The sequence below is a fragment of the Erithacus rubecula genome (assembly GCF_903797595.1).
Source record: "Erithacus rubecula genome assembly, chromosome: 1".
NCBI lineage: Eukaryota > Metazoa > Chordata > Aves > Passeriformes > Muscicapidae > Erithacus > Erithacus rubecula.
The window spans coordinates 107,686,240-107,707,951 of NC_136658.1; the positions used below are offsets into that span (position 1 = coordinate 107,686,240).

At 43.1% G+C, this 21,712-nt stretch overlaps 2 protein-coding genes across 3 annotated transcripts in view; one reads left to right on the plus strand and one right to left on the minus strand.

Moving 5' to 3' along the window:
- Positions 1–8,421, minus strand: NDUFV3 (NADH:ubiquinone oxidoreductase subunit V3). Of its 2 annotated transcripts, XM_079304700.1 has the most exons (5): positions 8,277–8,357; positions 8,123–8,189; positions 6,214–6,343; positions 3,957–4,886; positions 1–271 (listed from the first exon to the last, which is right to left on the minus strand). In XM_079304700.1, the coding sequence occupies exons 4-5, from the start codon at positions 4,846–4,848 to the stop codon at positions 117–119; spliced, it is 1,047 nt and encodes a 348-aa protein (XP_079160826.1). In that variant the 5' UTR covers positions 4,849–4,886; positions 6,214–6,343; positions 8,123–8,189; positions 8,277–8,357; the 3' UTR covers positions 1–116. The 2 variants fall into 2 exon arrangements, with proteins under 2 accessions (XP_079160826.1, XP_079160825.1); XM_079304699.1 differs by lacking the exon at positions 6,214–6,343 and having other exon boundaries at positions 8,277–8,421.
- WDR4 (WDR4 tRNA N7-guanosine methyltransferase non-catalytic subunit) overlaps positions 8,396–21,712 on the plus strand; it is a 19,613-nt gene continuing 6,296 nt past the window's right edge. Inside the window, exons 1-7 of the mRNA XM_079304687.1 lie at positions 8,396–8,567; positions 10,006–10,068; positions 10,802–10,948; positions 13,126–13,282; positions 13,821–13,933; positions 15,900–15,960; positions 16,981–17,079. Coding sequence (XP_079160813.1) covers positions 8,437–8,567; positions 10,006–10,068; positions 10,802–10,948; positions 13,126–13,282; positions 13,821–13,933; positions 15,900–15,960; positions 16,981–17,079 — 771 coding nt within the window. The 5' untranslated portion in view covers positions 8,396–8,436. The remainder of the gene's footprint in view (positions 8,568–10,005; positions 10,069–10,801; positions 10,949–13,125; positions 13,283–13,820; positions 13,934–15,899; positions 15,961–16,980; positions 17,080–21,712) is intronic.

Below are 21,712 nucleotides of genomic sequence, written 5' to 3' on the forward strand. Positions count from 1 at the left end.
CCAAGTTATTATGCCTTTAGTATTTATTATCTGATTTCAATTATACAGATAGAGCAACAGTGCTAAATAGAACAATTCATCATCCTGCCTGGGTGTTTGTTGTAAGGGGGGGTCCTTCAGTGCCTTGGTGATGGTCTTCCAGAGGATGGCTGAGGCTGCCTGTACTTTGCAAGGACAGCGACATAGTCGTGAAAGGTGAAAGTGTGATAGTCATGGTGCTGCAGGTTCTTGTAGGTGGAATTATCAAACTCCTCTGGAGCAGGTGTTTTCTCTGTGAAAACAAACAGGAACTGGTGACTATGAGGATGCCATGCCAGAGGACAATGTTTTCAAGCACTGAGTCAGCTTTCATAAACTGTCAGATCCCTCATCCAGTCAACATTTAAAAGAAAAAAAAGTTACCAACTTTAACAAAAGGAGAAATTCACTAAGAGCAGCTGGTGCCTTGTCTGGCCCTAAAGCAGCACATTACTGTGCACTGGGGAACAGGGCTCAGCACAAGGCATCTCACACTGCACAGGTTTTAAACCCAAACCACCACCTAATGGTGGGGGTGGACAGGGCAGAACGTTCCATTTATCTCTGGAAGACATATGTCTGCATTTCCTGGCTTTCTCATAGTTGCCTTGGTTTTTATTCCAGCCAGAACAGTAGGTGACATTCTTAGCAAACCAGGGGGGGCAAAGGAGCAGTACAAATCATGCATCATCCTGTCAGACCACAAGACACAGCTCTTAGAGATACTTTACAGATTGAATTTTTGCCATGGGGAGAAGCCATGGAATTAGCAAGAGCTCCACCATTTCATTTCAGATGTGGTTATACCAAACAGTAATCTATCAAAGCCTTTGATATAAATTTATTTTCTTGTAAATATAATCTTCTAACCTTTGTATTAACTCTCCCTGAAAAAACAATAACCCAGTAAAGTTATTTAGAACTCCTTACTTCCTGTTAAAGCCAACATTAATTCTTATGCTTTTAGAATATTATGCAAATCTAGGCAGTATCATTTACATAAAAGGTTCCTGTTACTGGCTGATTTTACAATCAAGTAAATTGCAAGAAATAAAACTTTACTCCCAGTATTAATTTATTTTTGTATACCCAGAGTTTTAACAATAGAAGAAGACATACAGTGTAGTGAAAAGCTTTATTGTATTAATTTATATGTGCTGGTTCAGGTTAGATTGTATTAAAGCCCTTATCTTAACAGATCCATCTACAATAAAAACACAAGAACTTGAACACCAGGATTTCCCTTTACTTATGACATAATTACTGCAGTGTGAAACTATCAGATCAAGAGAAATATCCACAGCATTTAGCAAGGCTTGCTTATAAAACTGAAGGTAGCAAGTCATGATTTCAGCAAAACATGGCAGGAAATATCCCTGTGCCTACTGCTCAGCTCCTCCTGACACAGCTCACAGGAGATGACACTCCAGAGAGAAAACCCAGAGGATGCTCTCTGCTGCAGAGCCCCAAGAACAGGCAAGGGCAGGCAAGAGTATGCTCAACCTGCAAGAGCCAGTTGTTCCACATTTGGAGACAGATGTGCAGGAAGGAAAGCAGATGGAGCCTCATTCTTCCTGCCCAAATACACTGCACTTGGCTTCTTGAAGGAAAAATTTATTCCTGAGTTCATCCTCCCCACCCTTCATCCTTCATCTCTGCTTTGTCTCTTACAGAGGATGTTCTTCTGAAATGAATCACAGGCCCATTTCTGAGTTACCAGCTACAACTTTGCTCCTCACTCAGCAGTTCAAGTTTGCAGGTTTTGCTGACTGCTCTGCAAAGGGATGACATCACCTGAAACTATCCAGGTTTGCACTGAGAAAAATTCTTTTGACATCTTTTTATGTGACTGCTGCAGAATTTGCAGACCAAAGGTCACAGGGACAGGACAGAAGTTGGAATTACAGGTGGTACAGTCAGCTGTGAATGTTAAACAAGGAAAAGCAGTGGCTATTCTCAAAGAAGGAAGAGAGAACAAGATACATCTGGAGACACCAGAAAGAAATAATGTTTGAGCATCTAGAACTCTGCTGTAGATGAATGGTGAGAAAAGAATCATCTGCAGATAAAAACCAAGAGCCCTTCCCAAATTCTGTAATTTTTAAAAGAAAGCCTATGCTGTTGACTGCAAGAAGGAACAAGCAAATCAAAATATCACTTGCAAACAGTGCTGCATTTTGGTTTTTAAATTGCAGAATTATTTAGGCTGGAAAAGACCTCAAAGGTAAGTCCAGCCTTTGGCTGATCACCACCTTGTCAGCTGGACCTCAGCACAGTGCCAATTCCAGCCATTTGAGGTGCCACCAAGGAAGAAGATAAGGAAACAGATAAAATTATGAGCCAACTAACCCCTCAAACAGAAGACACACCTTTTACTCAGCCCCTTCTCCTAGAAGCTGACATACAAATGTCAATGCAATTATTTTGTCTCTTAACCTGGTCAGGCACTTCAGTCACAGAATGGCTGAGGTTGGAAGACACCTCTGTAGGTCAGCTGGCCCAACCCCAAATGCTCAGGCAGGATCAGCTACAGCTGGAGGCCCAGGGCCCTGTCCAGACAGCTTTTGAGTGTCTGCAAGGATGGAGACCCCAACCTGTGCAGTGCTTCATCACTCACAGTAAAAAAAGTGTTTACTGATGTTCAGGCAAACCCCTGTTTTCAGTTTGTACCCACTGCTTCTTGTCCCATCCCTGTGTACCACTGAAAAGCTTTACCTCTGTATTCTTTGCACTCTCCTTCTGTTATTGCCACACAGTGATGATGTTCTGTTTGAACCCTCTCTTTTCTGGGCTGGACAGTCCCAGCTCTCTCAGCCTTTCTTCACAGGAGAGATACTCCAGTCTCCCCATCATTTCAGTGGCACTTTGCTGGTCTCTGTCCAGCAGCCCCACATCTCCCCTGCACTTTGGGGAGCCCCAAACTGAACACTGCACCCCTGGTGCACCTCAGCCTGCTCCTCCCAGGTTACTTTTGGGGGCCTTTGCTGAAAGGGCACATTGCTGGCTCACCTTCAACTTGCTGTTCCCTTGGCTCCCAGGGCCCTTCTTGAAGGATGATACCCAAGCAACCTTACAATTAATGCTGCTTTTACATCCAAGCAGGCAAGTTCCTTAATTCAAACTAGAAATGAGAAGAGGGGTCTCAAAAATGGCAGATTTATACTGCCTAAGGTGAAGGGCAGAATCTCAACAGTTCAGGACAGAGAGACATCTGCTACTGAGATACACAAAATGAGATCAGCAGGACCCTCAATTAACAGGATGGCAGTAACTAAGAAGGGTAGGTCAGCTGGGAGATTATTACATGATGCACAATGATCTTTCCTGAAAACACAGCACTGTCTCCTCCCCACTCTGACAATACTGACTCACTACTTCCACACGAGTTGCTTGCAACCTTCCAGTCTCAGAATCAACAATGCTCATTTCTGGCATTACACTACGTATTCTTGAAGTCTTCAGAAATCTGAAACACTGACATTGAAAAAAACCCATCAAAATAAAAACCCAAAAAACCTCAAAAATAAAACCGGAAAGATGGCAGGACTTAAGCAACAATGAGATGACATCAAATTCGACTCATGAGAATGGCAGCTACCAAATCCTTCCAAGAAAAGAGAAGAATGAAAACAAGTGTTGTCATATAAAACCCAGGATTTTGCTCACAGTGGAAACAATCTTGTTTCCATTTTATAAATAACTGTTTTATGAAATTATAAATACAGAGAAATGAAACCACTTCCTTTCACAGCATAGCTGGAGACTGAGTATTACTGATAGCTTGTAACAATTAGCAATGTACAACAATTTATCTTCCAGAAAGTCACTGCCACTCTGCCAGCTTCAGTACAAAGATCAGAGATGATGTAGAAACCCTTTAGAAAAGTCCAACCCTAGCCCAGATGAATCAATACAGTTCAAACAATTTAAAGCTGTACCCTCTACTGTGCTGCTTTCTCCAGCCTGGACTCCTGCTTCCTGCGTGGTCTCCTGCTCTGCTGTGGTGCCCATCACCAACGTTGTGCTTCCAGAAGTCTCTCCCACTTTTGGAGCAGTTACTTCTTTTGCTTCCAACTCCTTCAGCTTTTCCTTCTCTCCTCTGGATATCAGATTTTGCTTTTTGTCTTCCTGAGTTGCTGCTGAGGCTTCCAGCTGAATAGCTGCTACCTGAGTTCCAATGGACTTCTCCACAGGATCAGATTTATGATCAGCATTGGGCAGGTCCAGACTTTCCACCACATGTGGTTCTAAGACCAACTTCGGCACTTTTGGAGTGGATTTTACTTTGGGGTCTCTTGTTTTGGATTTTGATGTTTCCTGGCTGGCTGATGTTTTAGAAAATTTGATCTGCTTTACAGAAGCCACATCGATTTCTGGTTTGCGTGGCAGCTTCTTAATTCCATATTCTCTGAGGGATTTCTGGGACAATTTCTCTTTTGCCACCATCGATGCCTGTATCGCTATGTTCTCAGAAAACATGGGATTTCGTCTGGGAAATTCAACTTTAGTTTTAGGGGCAACTTTTGAATCATAAACATTTTCATCCTCAGAATCTGAGCTAGAATCTGACTCTGAGCTGGATGAAGTCTGTTCCTCAGCTAACTCTTTCCTCAGGCCTCCTCCTGTTGCAGGTGTGGTGAGGTTTTCCTCCTCACGGGAGGAAACAACTCCTCGCTGAGGAAATGCAACCTGAGTTTTTCTTGACCTCGTGTCTTCAGCAGGTTTTGCAGCTTCCTTGAGGCTGGTATTAGATATGCTCTCATCTTTGTCTGCAGACAGCAGGAGAGAGCTAGAAGACAACGTTTTACGAAATTCAACTGGTGCCTTCATGGCAAGCAGCTTGGTGCTTCCCTGTCGTGCCACTACATCTAGGAAATGGCATAAAGAGGATTATCATCATTGTATCTCACATGGCTGTTACTGATCTTAGTCACACAGTGTTAACTTTCAGAGATAATCTGGTACAAAAATAAACTGAAAGTAATTATAATGCTAAATACAGGCAAAGCAGAAAGCTTTTAGACTTTTTAAATCAAAGAAACTGGAGTTCTAATAGCATGACACAGTTTTTGCTGTTGCGATGCCAAAATTCAAGAGATAAACCCTTATGTTCCTTCCTTTGCCAGCCTCCTCCAAGAGCTGGTTTTCCCTGTGCTTCACCTCTGCATCACTGGAGGTTTGCAGACCCTTCCCTATCTCGGGTGAGCATTAGGATGGCTTGTTAGCCAAGCTCTTCAAATGCTGCTGCAGAGACAACACTCGTCTGTGAACAAGCCAGCGAAGCAGAGACACAGTAAAGAGATACAGCCACAGCTGCTTGCAAGAGTTTATGGGAAGCAGGAGGGAGGGATGACTCCCAAAGGGCAAAGCAGCAGAGGAAGAGACACCTGAGTCCATCCATCAAAGTATTACTTGTTCATTGCCCACCTGAGCTGCCAGCTGAGGTGTGCCCCCACAGTTCAACACTATTTCTCCAAGACCTCGTCTCCTCCAGTCTTCACTTGCTATTTCTGGTTTGAGACCTCTTTGTTAAGGAAGTCTAAGAAGGTCTCTTGATGCTTCATGTTTATGTCTATGTTTGCTCTCCCTTGTGGATACCTGCATTAAGCTAAACTCTCCAGACAAGGAACCAACAATTGAAGGAGAAGGCAGCAATTTTCAGGTCCCTTCAGGAAATATGTAATACTCCTTGGATGCTTATTGCCATCCCCAAGAGGCTGAGCAACAGCAAATACTGTTGTGGTCACAGAAAACAGGAGGTCAAGGAGGACTGGGAGCACATTAAGAAGATTCACTATGGCTAAAATTTGCTATAGCAAAGCCAACTCCATTACAAGTTGAACCACTTCTAACCAGCAGCAAAATTCAACAGATTTCTAGCCCATTATGCAGATTTTTCTGCAGAGTTTGGAAATCCAGATCTACTTTATATGCCCATAAACTAGATACAGCTTTCCTCTCACAGGTATTTTATGGTAATACCTTGTATGATTCAAGGAGTTATTACCATTAGTTCTGAACAGAAGCAAGTCTAAAGTAGCAATGTCTAAATGAAAACATCACAGAAGAGACAAACACATGAAAATAAAAGCAAAGTATTTAAGAAAGAAACACAGAGGTTTTATCATAGCAAAACACAATTTAAAAAAGGTATCACGTTTACAGGTATTATTTTGAATAATTTCAAGCACATACTTCTCTCTGCCAGATGGAAGGTGCAGGATGGGAAGGAAGGGCAGGGGGAGGCAGGAGGATGGGCAGCCACCTTTGGAAGAGGTCTGATTCCCTGCACAGACTGACCCAGCCAAACAGCAGCCTGGAGAAACTAACAGGTGAGGAAGCATCACTCAGGATGGAAGAGTTCTTCAGAGAAGCATAGATGAGGTTAAACTAACACAAGAATGGCCAAAGGGAGGACAGACAAGGGAAAGCTGAGCAAAACCTGAAGAAGTATTAATGTTAAAACAACCTAAGAAACCAAGAAGGCAAGGAAAATTCAACTTGACCATTTGTTACTGGAGTAATACTTTAAACAGTTAAGTTTGGATAAGTGAAAAAAGATAGACTTTATGATTAAAAGGTGAAACATCCAACACAACTGATACACTTTAATTAGGGTATTTCAAATTTTGCACCAGCTAATCTGTAGCTGCATCACTTTGCCAAAAAGAACAACACATCCAAATCAGTCACATAAATCTCATTCCCAGATGTGTTCTTCCTGATGCTTGGAACATCAGCATCATTCCCAGCACGTATTTAAAGCCTGTTCACACTCAGAGAGGTGACAGGCAGAAATTACAGGTCTATTTCCCATCACTGACTCTACATGTAAACACAACCACTTTGTCAAAGCAAGGAAAATTTGCACATCCTGTTCCAGCCAGAATTTGGCAAAGGCAGCTGCATCCTACACATCTCAATTAACCTGGAGTGTTTGCAGGGGAAGCAGCTGGCTGGGAGAGCTGGCCTGAGAGGGCTCCTGACACAGATCACAGCTGCAGGACAATGGATCCAGAAACTGATACTAAAGTGCATCTCAAATACACCTAATGCAAGAATGTAAATCATAATAAAGAGCAATTTGCTGTTCAAACAATCTATGCTTTCTTAATGGAAGAGCCAGGCTTTTATTTGCTTTGGCATTTAAGGAGGTGGCAGAAGTCTGCCTTCAAGAACTCTTTCAGTGATCTTTTCAACAGCAGTCAACAAGTCTGATCACTCCTACATATGGTTCCATGGAGCTTTCCTGTCTCAGCACCTGGATCTCTAATTTGGGACAGGAAACCTCACTGAACCACTGAGCCTCCATTCATACAAACAGGGCTTTGAAATCTGTATTCCTCTTTTGACTTTGGTCAGGGATAAATGAGGTTCAAATACTCCTCAATGCAGGATGCAGGGCAGCATCCAAACCAAAGTTTGGGCTTGCAAATCTATGGGGCAAGAAATATTATAACCAAATTTAACACAGCAGGGCCATGGCAGCTTCTTACACGCTGCCTGGAGCTGCAGTTTGGGATATCTAGATCTTGGAAGTCCTTAAGCCCTTCTATTTTTTAATCCTGATAACACAAATACTTCAAAGCACAAGGGCGAACATCTAAAGCTTAAAATTAGATTTTGCACCTCATTAAAGACACTTCCAGGGATGGGGCAACCACAGTTTCTCTGAGCAACCTGTGCCAGGGCCTCACGATCCTCACAGTAAAGAATTTTTTTCCTGATATCTCATCTAACCCTACTTTCTTTCAGTTTGAAACCACTTGCTCTTGAACCCACTGAAGAATCTGACATTGCTCCATCCAGCCCGGCCGTGAATATTAAAGTGAAGATGAACAGGAAAGAAGTGACAAGCTCATAAATATAAAATAATATATGTGCGTATATAGCCTATAAATATTTCCACACAGCCAGACCTTTACTTTTACTTTTATTACTACACGGTACACTTTATCAGAAACCCTCGTTTACATGGCGGTGACCTTTCAAGTCCTTGTTTTTCCCAGCTTACGCAGCTTCCGAGCCGTGACCCTTCCCCATTCTCCTCACCCATTCCTTTTATTGACAGCCCGATGCCCTCACAACCAAACCACCCTCTTACTCTTTGGCGGCGCCGTCCCGGTGCCCACCGGCTTCGTGCAGAGCCCCCGGGCCTCCAGCTGCAAAACCTGCGCGGCACAACATAACGCGAGTTAACAGAGCGGGAGGAAATCCCGACAGCCGAGGGGGTGTGGAGGCAGGATATCGCGCTTTACCTCGCGGGTCACCGCGCGCCCGCCGCCCCTCAGCGCCGCGGCCGCCGCCATCTTGCCCGGAGCCCTCACGGCGGCCTCCCGGTGGGCGGGAGCGGCGCGGGGTGACGTCAGGCGGGCGCGGTGACGTCACGGCGCACGTGGCGGCGCGGGCGCATGGCGCATGGCGGGCGGCGATGGCGGCGATGGCGGCGGGCGCAGCCCCGCGGCGCGGCCCGCGCTGGCGCTGCGCGGGGCCATGGCGGCGGCGAGCGGCGGCGGGCGGCTGCTGGCGGCGCGGCCCGGCCGCGGCGGGTCAGTGCGGGGCTGCGGGGCCGGGGCGCTGCGGGGCGCGGGGGGCCCGGGCCGCCCGGTGACCCCTGAGGGGAGCTGCTGGGGCAGCGCTGGAGCCGCTGCGGTTTGTGCCTTTCCGGGCTCCTCGCCGGCGTTTTCTGTTGCAGCAACATCAGTTTTAAACTTTGGAGCCTTGGCGGTTTTCTGTCACGGTTGTGCTCCCCTAGTTGGATTATATATAGTATAGAAAATCTATCTACCTCTCTATGCATGCATACATATATATATGCAACATGTATATATATATATATATATATATGTGTGTATACATGCGCATAATTTATAGAAAACGTGTATATATATTATATATATTATATATATAATATATATATCTAACATATATGTTATACATGTAACATTTATATAGCACATGTATTACATGCATATGTATAACATTATAAGTAAAACTATAAATACATAGAACGTATACAATGTTAGTTTTTAAATATATACATGTGTAATAATGGTCTGTTTTATGTCTATAAGGAAGATTCACATAAGTAGCTCCAGGAGGGTGGCAAGAGGATGGTGGCAGACTCTGTTCAGCTCCTGTTGCCCAGTGGCAGGATGAGGAGCAATGGCTCACAAGAAATTCCACCCAAGAAATTTCACACAAGAAATTCCACCTCAGCATGGGCAAGAGGTGGCAGAGCTCTGAACAGCTGCCCAGGGAGACACAGAGTTCCCCCTCTGGAGACATTCCAGACCCCCCTGGATGTTCTGTGTCACTGCTCTGGTGACCCTGCCTGGGTGATTTCATTTCCAGCCTGAGTGATTCTGAGATTCTGTGTAGTGTCTGAAGGTGTCAGGGGATGGGCCAGGCTCTGCTCCGTGGTGTCCAGCAATGGGACAAGAGCTGATGGGCAGAAATGATGCCCAGGAAGTTCCACCTGAGCATGAGGAAGAACTTTTTGGTTGTGCTGTGACTGAGCACTGGATCAGATTGTGCAGAGAGTGTGTGGAGTCTCACTGGAGATATTCCAGAACCATCTGGACACAATGCTGTGCCATGTGCTCTGGAATAGCCCTGCTTGAGCAGGGGGGTTGGACCATAAAACCTGCAGTGGTCCTGCCCAGCCTGACCCATCCTGTGATTCTCTGTTTGGGTAAATGCTGCTGACAGGTGTGCTGAGTCTGACAGAAGGAAAGTTTATGCAGGCTACAGCATTACTTTGCTAGCAGGGGAGGATTTGCTTTCTGACAAGTGCACACAGTCCAGATTTTAAACTTCTGCCACATCTGTAGCACTCTGGGAGCCCAGAGGTGGGCAGAGGTGGTTCTCAAGATGAGGGGCAGTTGTGCCCAATAACTAAAATAAGAGAATCTTATTGCCACTCTCCATAGTTAAGCTCCTGGTTGTTCTAGTGCCAGTAATTTTAGGTTTGTTTTTCCCTTGCAGTGATGAAAATCTCTTCGTGTACAATTGCAGCAGTGCAGAGAAACAGCCCTTAGGAGAGAAGGGGTGAGAAAATCTGTTCTTTTCCTGGAGGGTTCAAGATCTCCTGAGCTTGTGTGGCAGTGAAGGCAGTAAAAGAAAGCCACAGGTTAACTCCTTGAGCAGGTGATGGGTTGATTTTGCTAACTCTGATGGATATATATGGATCTGTGTTTTGTTTCTGTTTCATCCAAAGTTTCATTCCACTGTGCACCTTTTTCTCTTGTATTTTTTTAGAGAAGCAACAAAGTGGCAAAATCAAAACCAATAATTCTCTCTCTTGTCAGTCATGATATTTGTGGAAAAGTCCTGCACTTTTTGTTAGATATCTGAGACCAAGAAACCCACAAAGCACATAAGTTCTGTTCCAGATCTTTTCTCTAAGTCATGAGAGTTCAAAACACACACACACACACACACATACAAGTATTTTTCTTAGCTTAGATTTAACCACTGGACATTGTTTTACTTGTAGCCAAACAAGAAACATTTTACTGTTTTCCTCATAATTTATATCAAGATGTGCCAGCACATCTGTTTTCTAAACAGATTTTGATACAGGCTTAGACCTTCTATCAGTTTCTTTTGTTTTGGCTTGTTTCTTTGCATTAGTGTCCATGTTGGCTCAACATTTAAAGCAGTAATAAAAACATTTAAAGTTTTACTTTATTCTTCGTGCTCCTGGTGGTTTGGGAACAACCTCCTCAGGGAATTCAATAGCTATCAGGTATTGAACTGTTGGTCCCCTTCTCTCTATTAGGCAGGATGGAAAAGGGACAGATAAAGGAAGTGATGACATCCTGGCTTTTGCCTTCTCCCCATCAGGAGATTATTTTGCCCTGACAGATGACAACAAGCGCCTGATTCTGTTCCGTACCAAGCCTTCCTGGGAATGTGTTAGTGTCAGGTAAGGAAGCAGGAATGTGCATGCTGTTATGGAGTGATGGCTGATGGATTTCCAGTTCTAAAATGGGAGTGTTTGGGATTTGTTATTTGTTATTACTTGGCTTCCTTTTTTATTTTTATTTTTTTAATTCCCTCGCTCAAACAAATTGAATGTTTTTGGGAATTCAGAGTATTTGTCAAGAATTGATGTGTGGTCTTCCCCTTGCCAAGAATAGCAGTGCAGATGTTTAATATCCTTGTCCAAGGAAGGATAATCTCTTTCCTTATTCCAAACTCAGTGTTTTCTATCTTTAAGAACTAAAACTTTACCCACTCTTGGTACAGTGAGTTTGGGCCTGTAAGAGTGTTGCCAAGCAGTTCAGTGAGTGCATTTTCTGTTCCATCTGATTTTGAGGAGTTTGGGGGAGTTTGTGAACTTTCTAAAGAGTTTTGATCTTTTCAGAAAGCACATCTTTAGAGATGCTGCAGCTGCTTTTCTTCAGTACATCCCTCTTGAGGAAACAGCCTGTAGCTGTCCACCAGAGGTCCTCCAGTTCCAAGTTTTCTGCTGCTGCTTGTGGCAATTCTCTGTAGAAAAACCAGAACTTTGAAGGGCTTCCTGAGAAAGTACCTGAGCATGTGACAACTCTGCTTCTGTTGGTTTCTGACAAATGTGAGACCCTGATTGCAAAAAAAATCAAATCTCAGTAGCTTGGCTCTGTGTGTAGGATACAGGATGGACCCTTGGGGTTAAACAGTGTTGTAGTGAGGAAGTGGTCATGGCATAAAGCTGTGCCAGGGACATTTAGGAAAAGGTTTTTTACCCAGAGTGGTCAAGCACTGGAATAGCTCCCAGGAAAGTGGTCACATCACCAAGAGTTTGGACAGTGCTCTCAGGAGCAGGGTGGGATTGTTGGGGTGTCCTTTGCAGGGCCAGGAGTTGGACTCAATGATCCTTGTGGGTCCCTTTCAGCTCAGGGTGTTATATGACAAGACCAGCAATGCCCAGTTCTGTTCATTCTGTGTCTTGCCTTCACTGCTGCCCTGCCTTGTGTGTCTTGCCTGTAACATGCCACTGGATAATTGTTAGGTGTTTTAGTTTCTGCTGAAAGTTTAACTAGGCTGGATTTTTTGGGAATGTCATTACCTCATATTGTGAAACTGGGAATACAGGCAAAAGGCTTTCTGCATGGATAAGGATGCCAAAGTTTGAGCTATGTGACTTGTGTTGGTGTTTTGTGTTAAACTGTATAAAGGTTTCACACAGTGCTGGCCTTTGTAGTCAGCTTGTGTTAGACAAAGGGGAACTTTTGAATCTTTATGCTCAAGATCACAGGTGGTACAATGAACTTGGAGCAAGACTTTCTGGTTGGCAAAGTAACCTTTTCTGGAACTGTGTTGCCTGTTATGTTGTGGTGTTCCTTTAAACAGCCACAAAAAAGTTTGGGAATTTCTCTGTTCCTACCTGAAGCATGGTGTATTGTCCTCTTGCCTCCACATGACCACTGAATTTCAGAGTAGGTGAATATATTAATTTCCTGTGATCCTTGGTGCTAACACACAGGATATGTTGTGTGCCTTATGTTTATCTGACTAGTTGTAGAAAAACTGCTGCACTGGCAACTGGAACTGTAAACTCAGAGTTCAAGTTCAGAGCTTTGTCTGGACAAGGAACATGGAACCTGTGGCTCTGTGACTTGGGCTATGAGGAGAAGAGTTCCAAGGCTCTCCCTGAAGGGCTTCCCTTTACAGTACAGAGTGGCAACTGGAGGAATAATTCCTACACAGTTTTTAAACGTGTTGCTGCAAAGGACTCCTAATAGTACAAATCCTACCTTGTCTTTTCTACATGTTTAACTCCTGTTTTTATGAGGTAGAATGCAAGGAAGTCTACCAGCCTTCATTAGAGTCCTGGCTTGCTGCCTGGTGCTCAGTGGAGAAAATACCAAAGCAAAATGCAGTCATGCAGCTTTTAATGGTCTCCTGGTTCTTTCCCCATCCCAGGTGTTTGCTATTACATAATTCACTCATTTATTAGACTCAAAAGTGCTATTTCAGCCCCATAATGTTACTCTCCTCACTGCCATTTCAGTAATGTTGCATCTGACAACTTTTTGCCCAGCCTCTTGGTCTGTTTAACTTCCAGACTTGCTGAAGCTGCCATCCAGAGCTGTTCAAGCTGTGCCATTTGTCTTTCAGGTTTGTGAACAGGAGATGCACATCCTTGGTTATCACAGCTGCAGAGGATAAGATTTTTGTTGCAGATAAATCTGGTGATGTCTATTCTTACTCAATAACAGAACCTCAAGCAGATGGAAAACTTGAGCTGGGTCATGTCTCCCTGCTATTGGATGTGGTAAGTGCCTCTGTGTATTTACAAACCTGCATTTCTGCTTGTGCTTGGGTCTCTCATTGTTGCTCTTGTCTCAGATTTGTGGCTTGTTTTTTTTTTTAAATTATATAAATTAAATGTGGTCTAGGTTTCTTCCTACTGAGTTTGTGTTGGCAGAGTTTGGTAAGGAAACAAGCTTATGAGTGTTGAAAAAGTCTACATGTTACAGTCACAGAAGTCTTGGTGACAGAGTGTATGTGAGTTCATCCACTCTGCCATGTCAGCTGAGCTCTTGAATGTGATAAGTTTCTTTTTAAGATGCAAGGGGTCTTCAGCTGTACTGTTGGGGCTCAGTGGCTTTTACTGGACCTGGAAGCCAGTGTTGCTTGTCTTAGTGAGTGAGAAAGTTACTGTCACAAAGATGTGTGCTTCCATTGTTGGTGGGAAAGAGTGGCTTAGTGTTTGTACCTGCCTTTTGAGGTGAGGAGATACTCTTTTTTCTTAGTTAAGAAGAATTTCAAGCCTTGAACTGCTGGGCACTAAAGCTCTCCTTTCCCAACAGGCCCTGAGTCCTGATGACCGGTATATCATAACTGCAGACAGAGATGAGAAGATCAGAGTCAGCTTGACAAAGGCTCCCTACAGTATTGTGTCCTACTGCATGGGACACAGAGAGTGAGTGCTTTGTGTGCCAGAGCCATTGTGTGCAGCATTCCCTGCCACAGCCACCTTCATCTACTCTCAGTGGGTGAAATCTCCTCAAATCACACTAAACAGCAGCTTGGTCTGTGATAGAATTATGGAATGGCCTGGATGGAAAGAGATCTTTAGAAGTTATCCAGTCCAACCCCTCTGCCATGAGCAGGGTCATCTTCAACAAGATCAGGGTGCTCAGAGCCTTGTCCAAGCTGACCTTGAATGTTTCCTGGGATTGGGCTCTACCACCTCTCTACACAACCTGTATTTCACCAAACTCCTCATAAAAAAATTTCTTCCTTACGTCCAGTCTGAGTCTACAGTGAGTTTAAAGCCATTATCCCTTCTCCTATTGCAAGGGGACCCTTCTAAAAAAAGTCTGTCCCCATCTCTTTTATAAGACCCTTGTAGGAACTGGAAGGTCTGCCCCATAGCCTTCTCTTCTCCAGGCTGAGCAACCCCCAATTCTCTCAGCCTTTCCTCACAACTGAGGTGTTCCTGCCCCCCACTTGTTTTTGTGGCCTCCTCTGGACCTGCTCCAACAGGTCCAGGTTCTTCTTGTCCCCAGGACTCCAGAGCTGGACACAACCTCCTCCTCCAGAGCAGAGTAGAGGAGCAGATTCATCTCCCTCCACATGCTGGTTACAAGAGGCTCCAGAAATTGTTAGCTCAGGATGGAGCCTATCTTAAATCTTAGGAAGGGAAGACTTAGGAACCATCTTTTGAGGTTTGAACACATGTTAATTAAATTAATGTCATCTCAATGCAGAACTCAGACTTGTAGGTTCTGTGGCAATACAAAAAAAATCTGGCTGTGTCACCAGGATGGATAGAGCATGGAGACTGCACTACAAAATACATTTAAGGAAGGGAGCCTGCAAGGAAGATGGAGAGAGTCTGTAAGAGCTTGGAGTGACAGGACAAGGGGGAATGGCTTTGAACTGACAGAGAGTAGGTTTAGTTAGACATGTAAGAGTGGTGAGGCACTGGCACAGGTTGCCCAGGGAAGTTGTGGATGCCCCATCCCTGGAAGTGTCCAGGGTGTTCATTAGTGGCTGCAGAGTGAAAATTAATTGAAATATATTTAAAAACTCAATATTTAAATTAAAATTAATAAAAAAAAAGGTTACATAAAGCAAATAATGTTTCATTTCACAGTCCTGGATTTTCTTCTCACAGTGGGACTCATGGTGATTCTTGCTGCATCTGTTGTGTCCTGGAAGTTTGTTTCACAGTGACCAAATCTCTTCCTTTTATTTTTCACTCTATGGCTTTAAAGCTATGCCTGTTTTCTAAGGCAAGACTGTCCCATTCAGGTTGTGTTCTGCTCAGGTCACTGTATTTGAGATTGGTAAACTCTGAGATAACAATGATCCCCAGAAGTTGAGATCCTCATTGCTTACCAAAGTCAAAGCAGGATCACCAACTTTGTGAAAACAGAACTTCTGGCTGAATGTAGGCACTGGTAAATTGCCACATTAAAATTCTGTAAAGATTGATTTTAAATGATCTCCCAACTGTGGCTGGAAAGATGTGACACTCTGGAGGCTGAGCTGTCACTGTTGTGTTTTAAAGGATCTGTTAATTCATGTTTTTAATGTGCATCATGAACTGAGAAAGGGGAATGTTGCTACCTGAGTAAATCTGTCTCCATTGGCATTTTTTGATCTAAATAACAATGTTCTCTCTGTTCTCAGGGAGGAAGTCATTAGAATTCCCTGAGTGCAAATGGGGAAATGTAGTTCTTTATTAAGTAGAAAGTCATTAGTTTGTGTAGTGCATATTTACTGGTGACATTTTCTTCTTCCTTCTAATTATCTTGATGTGGAAAATCTGTTTGTTTATTGTAAAGTTCTCTTCAAAACTTCTGTTTTCTCTTACTGTGTGTGTTTAAAGACCAGGGTGTCAAGCATGAGAATTCAACTTTTGCCTGCTTTTCCTTTAGGTTTGTAAGCAAAATACTTGTAATACCCAACTGTCCTGACCTGCTGTTGTCAGCTTCTGGGGTATGTATTGCAATTTCTCCCCAAAAGTATTTTTTTGTATGTTTGGCTTTTATTTTTATTATTTATACTTGTGTTTTGGCCAGATTCCTTGGGATATTTGGAATAATCTCTCATGGTTTACAGCATGGCCTTCCTCCTCCTCCTGCCCCCTTTTTCTTTGTTCTGTTCAGCCATTCTGTTGCTGGATCACATAAGAACCTTTTCCTGTGCTTATAGTAAAAGGCATCTTTGGGATGGTGAAATTACCCTTAACTCTTGCTCTGACAGACATTGTCTGCTTGGATGAGAACTGTAGAATTGAGTGTTCCCTCCCTTCCCTCCCCAGCCCTTTTCCTGAACTGATGGCATTCTGCTGCCCTACCACACCTATACAGAGATGGAGTTGGCCTAAAAGAAGGGAAACAATATTCTTTGTTCCCCAGACTCCCAAAACTGCACAGGAAACAATGTTTCCTGTGAAGATGTGAAGATCACAGTAACTCCTGGCATTTGGTTTCAGCTGCTGTTCTTGCCTCCCTAAGGCTCTTGTCCCTCTAATTATTGAAACAGCTCTAGTGCTAGTGCTGCACATGGCTGTGTTTCATCTCAGCAAATGCTCTTGGCTTTGTTTTTCCAGAGAGGTGTTTAGTCTCTCTTCAGGAGGTTGCTAAATCAAATGAGAATGTGGTTGATAACAAGAGCATGGGGCAGGGAAGGGCAGCCTGAAAGAATTACCATTAAAATGCTGAGCACATACATTACTGTGCTATTGGAGACAGGCTTGAAATGCCCTCCTCCAGCTACCCAATTTCCACTTCAAAAGGAGAATTAAAATTAGCATGATTGAATAATTTAGAATGCAGGGGGAAATTATGTTAATTAAAATGCTTTATCTGCAATTTGAGGTCTTAACTAAGTGACTATTTAGCAGCTTCTGTGGGGAGCTCTTCAGGGAAACAGGGTTTAGCTGAAGGCCAGGAGTGGCCTCTCTTTGCCTGAGTGCTGGTAGCAATAGACTTGTGTCCACTTCCATCTGTCCAGGACTCCACTCTGAGACTCTGGGAGTATAAAAGTGGAGAAGAAGTGCACTGCTGTCAGCTCAGTACCATCTGTGGGTCTCAGGCAACCAAACCAGACCAGGTATGTCCATGTGTGCCTGTGCTTTTGCTGTGCTCCTGATCCTTGGTTGCATTTTGTTAAAAGTGCTTCCCTTCTGTCATTGGGTTTAGAACTTACAAAAACTGTTAAAATAGTCTGGGGTTTTGGGAAGACAATCCCTGAAATCCATTCCTGTGCTTTGTGTGAATTTCTAAAATGTGCCAGCTGTGACCAAGAGAAACTGCTTCTAATTCTTCCCAAATTTAAGATTTTCACAGTGGACAAGGCCTTCACTTGAAATTTTTTTTCCAAAACCATAGGTGTTGTAGTTTTCTAGGCAGAAAACATGCTGTGACACTGGAAAGATCTACACAATCACCCATTTTTAAAAAATGCATAGAATTTCAAGTGTTAAAGTTACAATTTTCCTGAGCAAAAAGAAGCTTTGTAATATTTTTAACCAGTGACCTGCAGTAATGCCCTGTGGAGTCAAAACGTTGGGATTGTTATTTTAGTTTCTCTTGCAGCTGGACAGTGTCCAGAATTTAAATGTGTGAGTCCTACATGAAAACTGAACACTCCAGGAGCTCTCCTGAGCTTCCAGCTTGTACATCAGCAGTCTCACACACATAAGTTTGAGGTGCTGCTGTGATGTGAGATGCTCACCTGATGAGAGCAGTTGTTCTGGTAGTGCTTGAAATCTAGTTTTGTTTTTTTGTTGTCATTTAATGTGGCATAAGACCAATTAGCAGTGAAATAGCACTGTCCTTGTCCCTGCTGCATGCATGGAATTCAACCACCCACTCACCTGCTGGGTTATTTGAGTTCACCTCACCACCATCCTGCTCCTGTGATTTTTCATTTCAGTCTTTAAAAACACTTCTTTCCCTGCAGACCACAGCTGCCTCCCAGTTGTCAGGTGTCTGGGAAGCCATGCATGGCTCTTGAGGAAAATCCACTGTGGAATCCATATCCAGGCAGAAATTGAATTGAAAACTTCTGCCAGACACTCCTTTGTGTTGTTTCACCTCCCTGCAGCTGGGGAGCCACTTTCATCACAGCTTTCCCATTTAGACACTGGATATCTTGGGTTTGGCCTAGAGTTCCTGTTAGCAGGAATTCAGGGTGGTGTCCATGTAGGCAATTTAATCTGCTCCTTGGACTTGAAAGTCTTCTTGAGAAAACACCTCACACATTCACAAGGTCTCTGCCTCATTTCAGCTTGGTGCCAGTGCTTGATAGCTCTGAAAAAGCTGTTCTTGTGCTTTTTGACAAGTAAAAAAGGTTCAAGGTTGGGTGATAAGCCCATCTAACTTGTATCCACTGATACTCTGGGTGCAGCAGGATTTGAGCATTTGTTTTAGAGGGAATAATGGGTTTATTTTAAATCAGTTTGCCTTCTAGATTTATAGGATCACTGAGGACAAGTAAGCAACTAACTGAAGTGGGGAATTCTGTGATTAATATTGAAAATGCTATTTGTTGCTTAGACTGGCTTAGCATTATTAAGATGGCTCGTGTAAATTAGCAGTGCTTGATCTTACACTGAACCCTAATTCACTTATTGCAAACAAGTTAATAAAAAATAATATTAAACTATATAATAAACTTTGAATGTAGGACTGAATAAACTAAAAAATGTCCAAAGATTTGTATCTGCAGGTAGGACTGATTTAAGAAAATCTCTCCAACTCTCTTGGAATGTTTTTAAATGTAGTTCAGCAATACTTGCCTTGTCTCCTAATAAAATCCCTTCCATGAGATATTCTTCATGCTGATGTAGGAGAAATTGAAGGTGCCCTTTGCTTGAGGGGTCTCCATTTAGTTTCTTTACCTCTGTGAGTAAGCAAAGCCAGAAAGGGAAAGCCCACAAACTATGGGTTAATAAATAGAACACAGCAATTAAGTAATAAAGCTTCTTCCTGCAGTGCTTTGCATTTTTTCCATCCACTGCCACGTGTGGTGGTGTTGGAAGCCCCATGGTGGCTGTGACTTGAATCTGTGAAATCCTGGATACTGCTCACTCTCACAGGTGCTCTGCAGTTGAAAAGGAGATTTGTGTTCTGCTGCCATCATAGTGCTGGAAATGCCAGAGGTGATGTCTGGTGTCAGTGTTCAGTCATGCTGTGCATCCAGGTATGGGCACAGATCATCTCCACAACCTGGAGTGACATTGTGGTCTGAATTAAGGACACAATCTCTGGAGTCAGCACTTCACAGCCTGTGACAAGCACAGTGCAAAGGACTCTGCAGCCTGGGATCAGATGGGGATAGAAGTGCTTTTTTTTTTGTTTGTTTGTTTTTTTTTGTTTTTGTTTTTTTGTATTGTTACATTTCATTTTTACCATTGACAGCCAGTGTGGATGCACTGGAGCTTTAAACACAGCTTGAAGCTCAATGAGGATGGAATCATTGGTAATGGGGGGCCATGTGAGCACAAAAATGTGGGCTTGTTTTGCTTGGCAGATGATGAATATGTGTCTGTTTGGGGAATGTAGGAGTGTTTTGAGCAGTGTAGCATTGGTTTCAGCTGATGGCTTACAGATCCTCAGTTCATTTTCCCACTAGAATGGGAGTAATTTTCTTAATTCCATAGTGCTGTATAAATATTTTCCTGCTTCAGAGCTTTCACCTCATCTGATCCTCTTGACAGCAGAAGCTTGTTTAAAGTCCAGAACATGAATTGCACAACTCTACCCCAATGCACCAGTACATTAATTTTTTATAGGGTCACCTCTTCTCACAGATGACATCAAAAGTTAATTTTAAGGTGTTGGCAGGCTGATAACAGTTCATATAAACACTGACTTGAGTTCAGAGAGTATCAAGTGAACATCTGTTTATCACAGAATGTTCTTGTAGCCCTTCCTTAACTGATTCCATAGCCTTGTCCTTGACCACAATACTGTTGTGGGTCTTGAATTTATTTTGCTGATTTTTTAACTTACCCACACATGGAAAGAACTTGGAACAAGATGCATTTTCTTGTCTCTTTCCAGCTGTGAATAAAACTTGGTTTAAATCAAAACAGCCTCCTCCTCCTCCTTCCTCCAGTGGGGTTGGGAGAGAGCTGCTGCATAATTCAAGTTCACAGAACCCTTTGTTTCTCTAACAAAGCACTTGGCTGTGTAGGTGGGCACTTTCCTGCATGTTTGTCAGGCAACAGGCAGAGAGGCTGAGCTTTGTTATTAGATAGAAATAAATAGCTCAGGTTTCAGCTTTTATATATATATATACATATGTATATATCTTAGTGTGTTCCTTTAAGTGTCTGAAGTACCCACTCATGGCTTACAGTAAATAGGAGCTGTCAGTGCTATTCCAAAGCTGTGGTGTAAGTGGCTCCATCCTGCAGAAACAATATTTTATCACATTAGTTACAAAGAACCTTTCTGCTCCATCCCACTCATCCTACCTGGTGCTTGGAACCATCTTTTATGTCTGTGTGAAACAGGGGTCCTGGGTCCCAGTGCTAAATATGGACTAATAACTTCACATTTCTGCAGAGTAGCAGGAGTTCAGTCTCATCTGTTCCCAGGAGCTCTGAACCATATCAGTCCTTTTGATAAGGTGTTTTTTTTTTTTTTTTTTTAAGTGCTCCTTTTCTATCCAAACAGGTGGTTGAGATGAGTGAGAAGTGTGTGCATGCTGTTCTTCCTCATCCCTAGAAATTGTATCACACGATTTTTCTCATATACTGGAGAAAATAAAGATGTTTTCAGCTCTGTTGCACCATGAATTAATTTTCTTTCCCACAGTTGGTTTATCTCTTAGTGGTTGCATCATGTGCTGTTGACAAAATAGTTAGCTTCTGGTGTTAAACTTGCTGACTTGAATTTTTGGAAGCTGTACAGCTTGTTTTGCTTTCCTGCATGGATTGCAAAACTGTGAAAGAAGCACCCTGACAGTGCCTATACATCAGCTGGTAGCTGCCAGGGTGAAATCCTGTGGTAACTCCCAAATTTACCCTAATTTAGTGAACCACAGGTTCTGTCCAGTCGCCAGGATCATGTTAGGGAAGGAGATGGAGGTTAAAAAAAAGAAAACTTGAAGATGCATCAGAATTCTGCCAGCAGAGTGTCAAAAAGTTGTATTTTCCCTGCCTTGAAGGAAATTACTCTCTGCTTCTCTACTTGGAAGATTTTAGTCATCAGCAGTGTTGGTGTTGTCACTGCTTATAAAAACACACTTGAGAACCAGCCTGTTGCTGTTGCAGTTGTGCTGTTCACATTATATAATAGATACTTTTGAAAAACCACCCCAGGACATCATTTTGCAGTTTCTTTTCTCCTCCCAAGTTCTTCCCAGTCCAGGAGCCTCAAATCAGTTGTTTTATATTTCAAGCAGGATGGTTTGTGCTGCTTCTCTCCCAGATAAAACTTCTAAATCAGGAATGTGATGTGGGGTTTTTTGTTGTTGTGTTGGTTTTGTTGGGTTTTTTAATGAGGAAGATGCCCTCAGGCAGTCTTTCCTTGTTGTTCAGAATACATTTGCTGTGGAGCAGAAAGGCTTCACCCAACTCACGTGGAAACAGAGGCAGCCCAGCAGGGATATCAGGGATATTAGCTATGCATCACTATCTTCATTTTTTAACAAACAGAGCAGCAGCTAATAGCTTGTGTTTGTGATATCTGAGCTGCTGGAGTGATATTCTGCCTCAGCAGCCTTAATGTCA

What these genes read in the sequence shown, in the direction of transcription:
- NDUFV3 (XM_079304699.1), bottom strand. Translation starts at nt 8,327, where the DNA reads ATGGCGGCGGCCGCGGCGCTGAGGGGCGGCGGGCGCGCGGTGACCCGC. An exon ending in GGCGCGCGGTGACCCGCGAG is followed by an intron (nt 8,190 to 8,276) that starts GTAAAGCGCGAT and finishes TGTGCCGCGCAG; the next exon opens with GTTTTGCAGCTGGAGGCCCG. An exon ending in CGGGACGGCGCCGCCAAAGA is followed by an intron (nt 4,887 to 8,122) that starts GTAAGAGGGTGG and finishes GCCATTTCCTAG; the next exon opens with ATGTAGTGGCACGACAGGGA.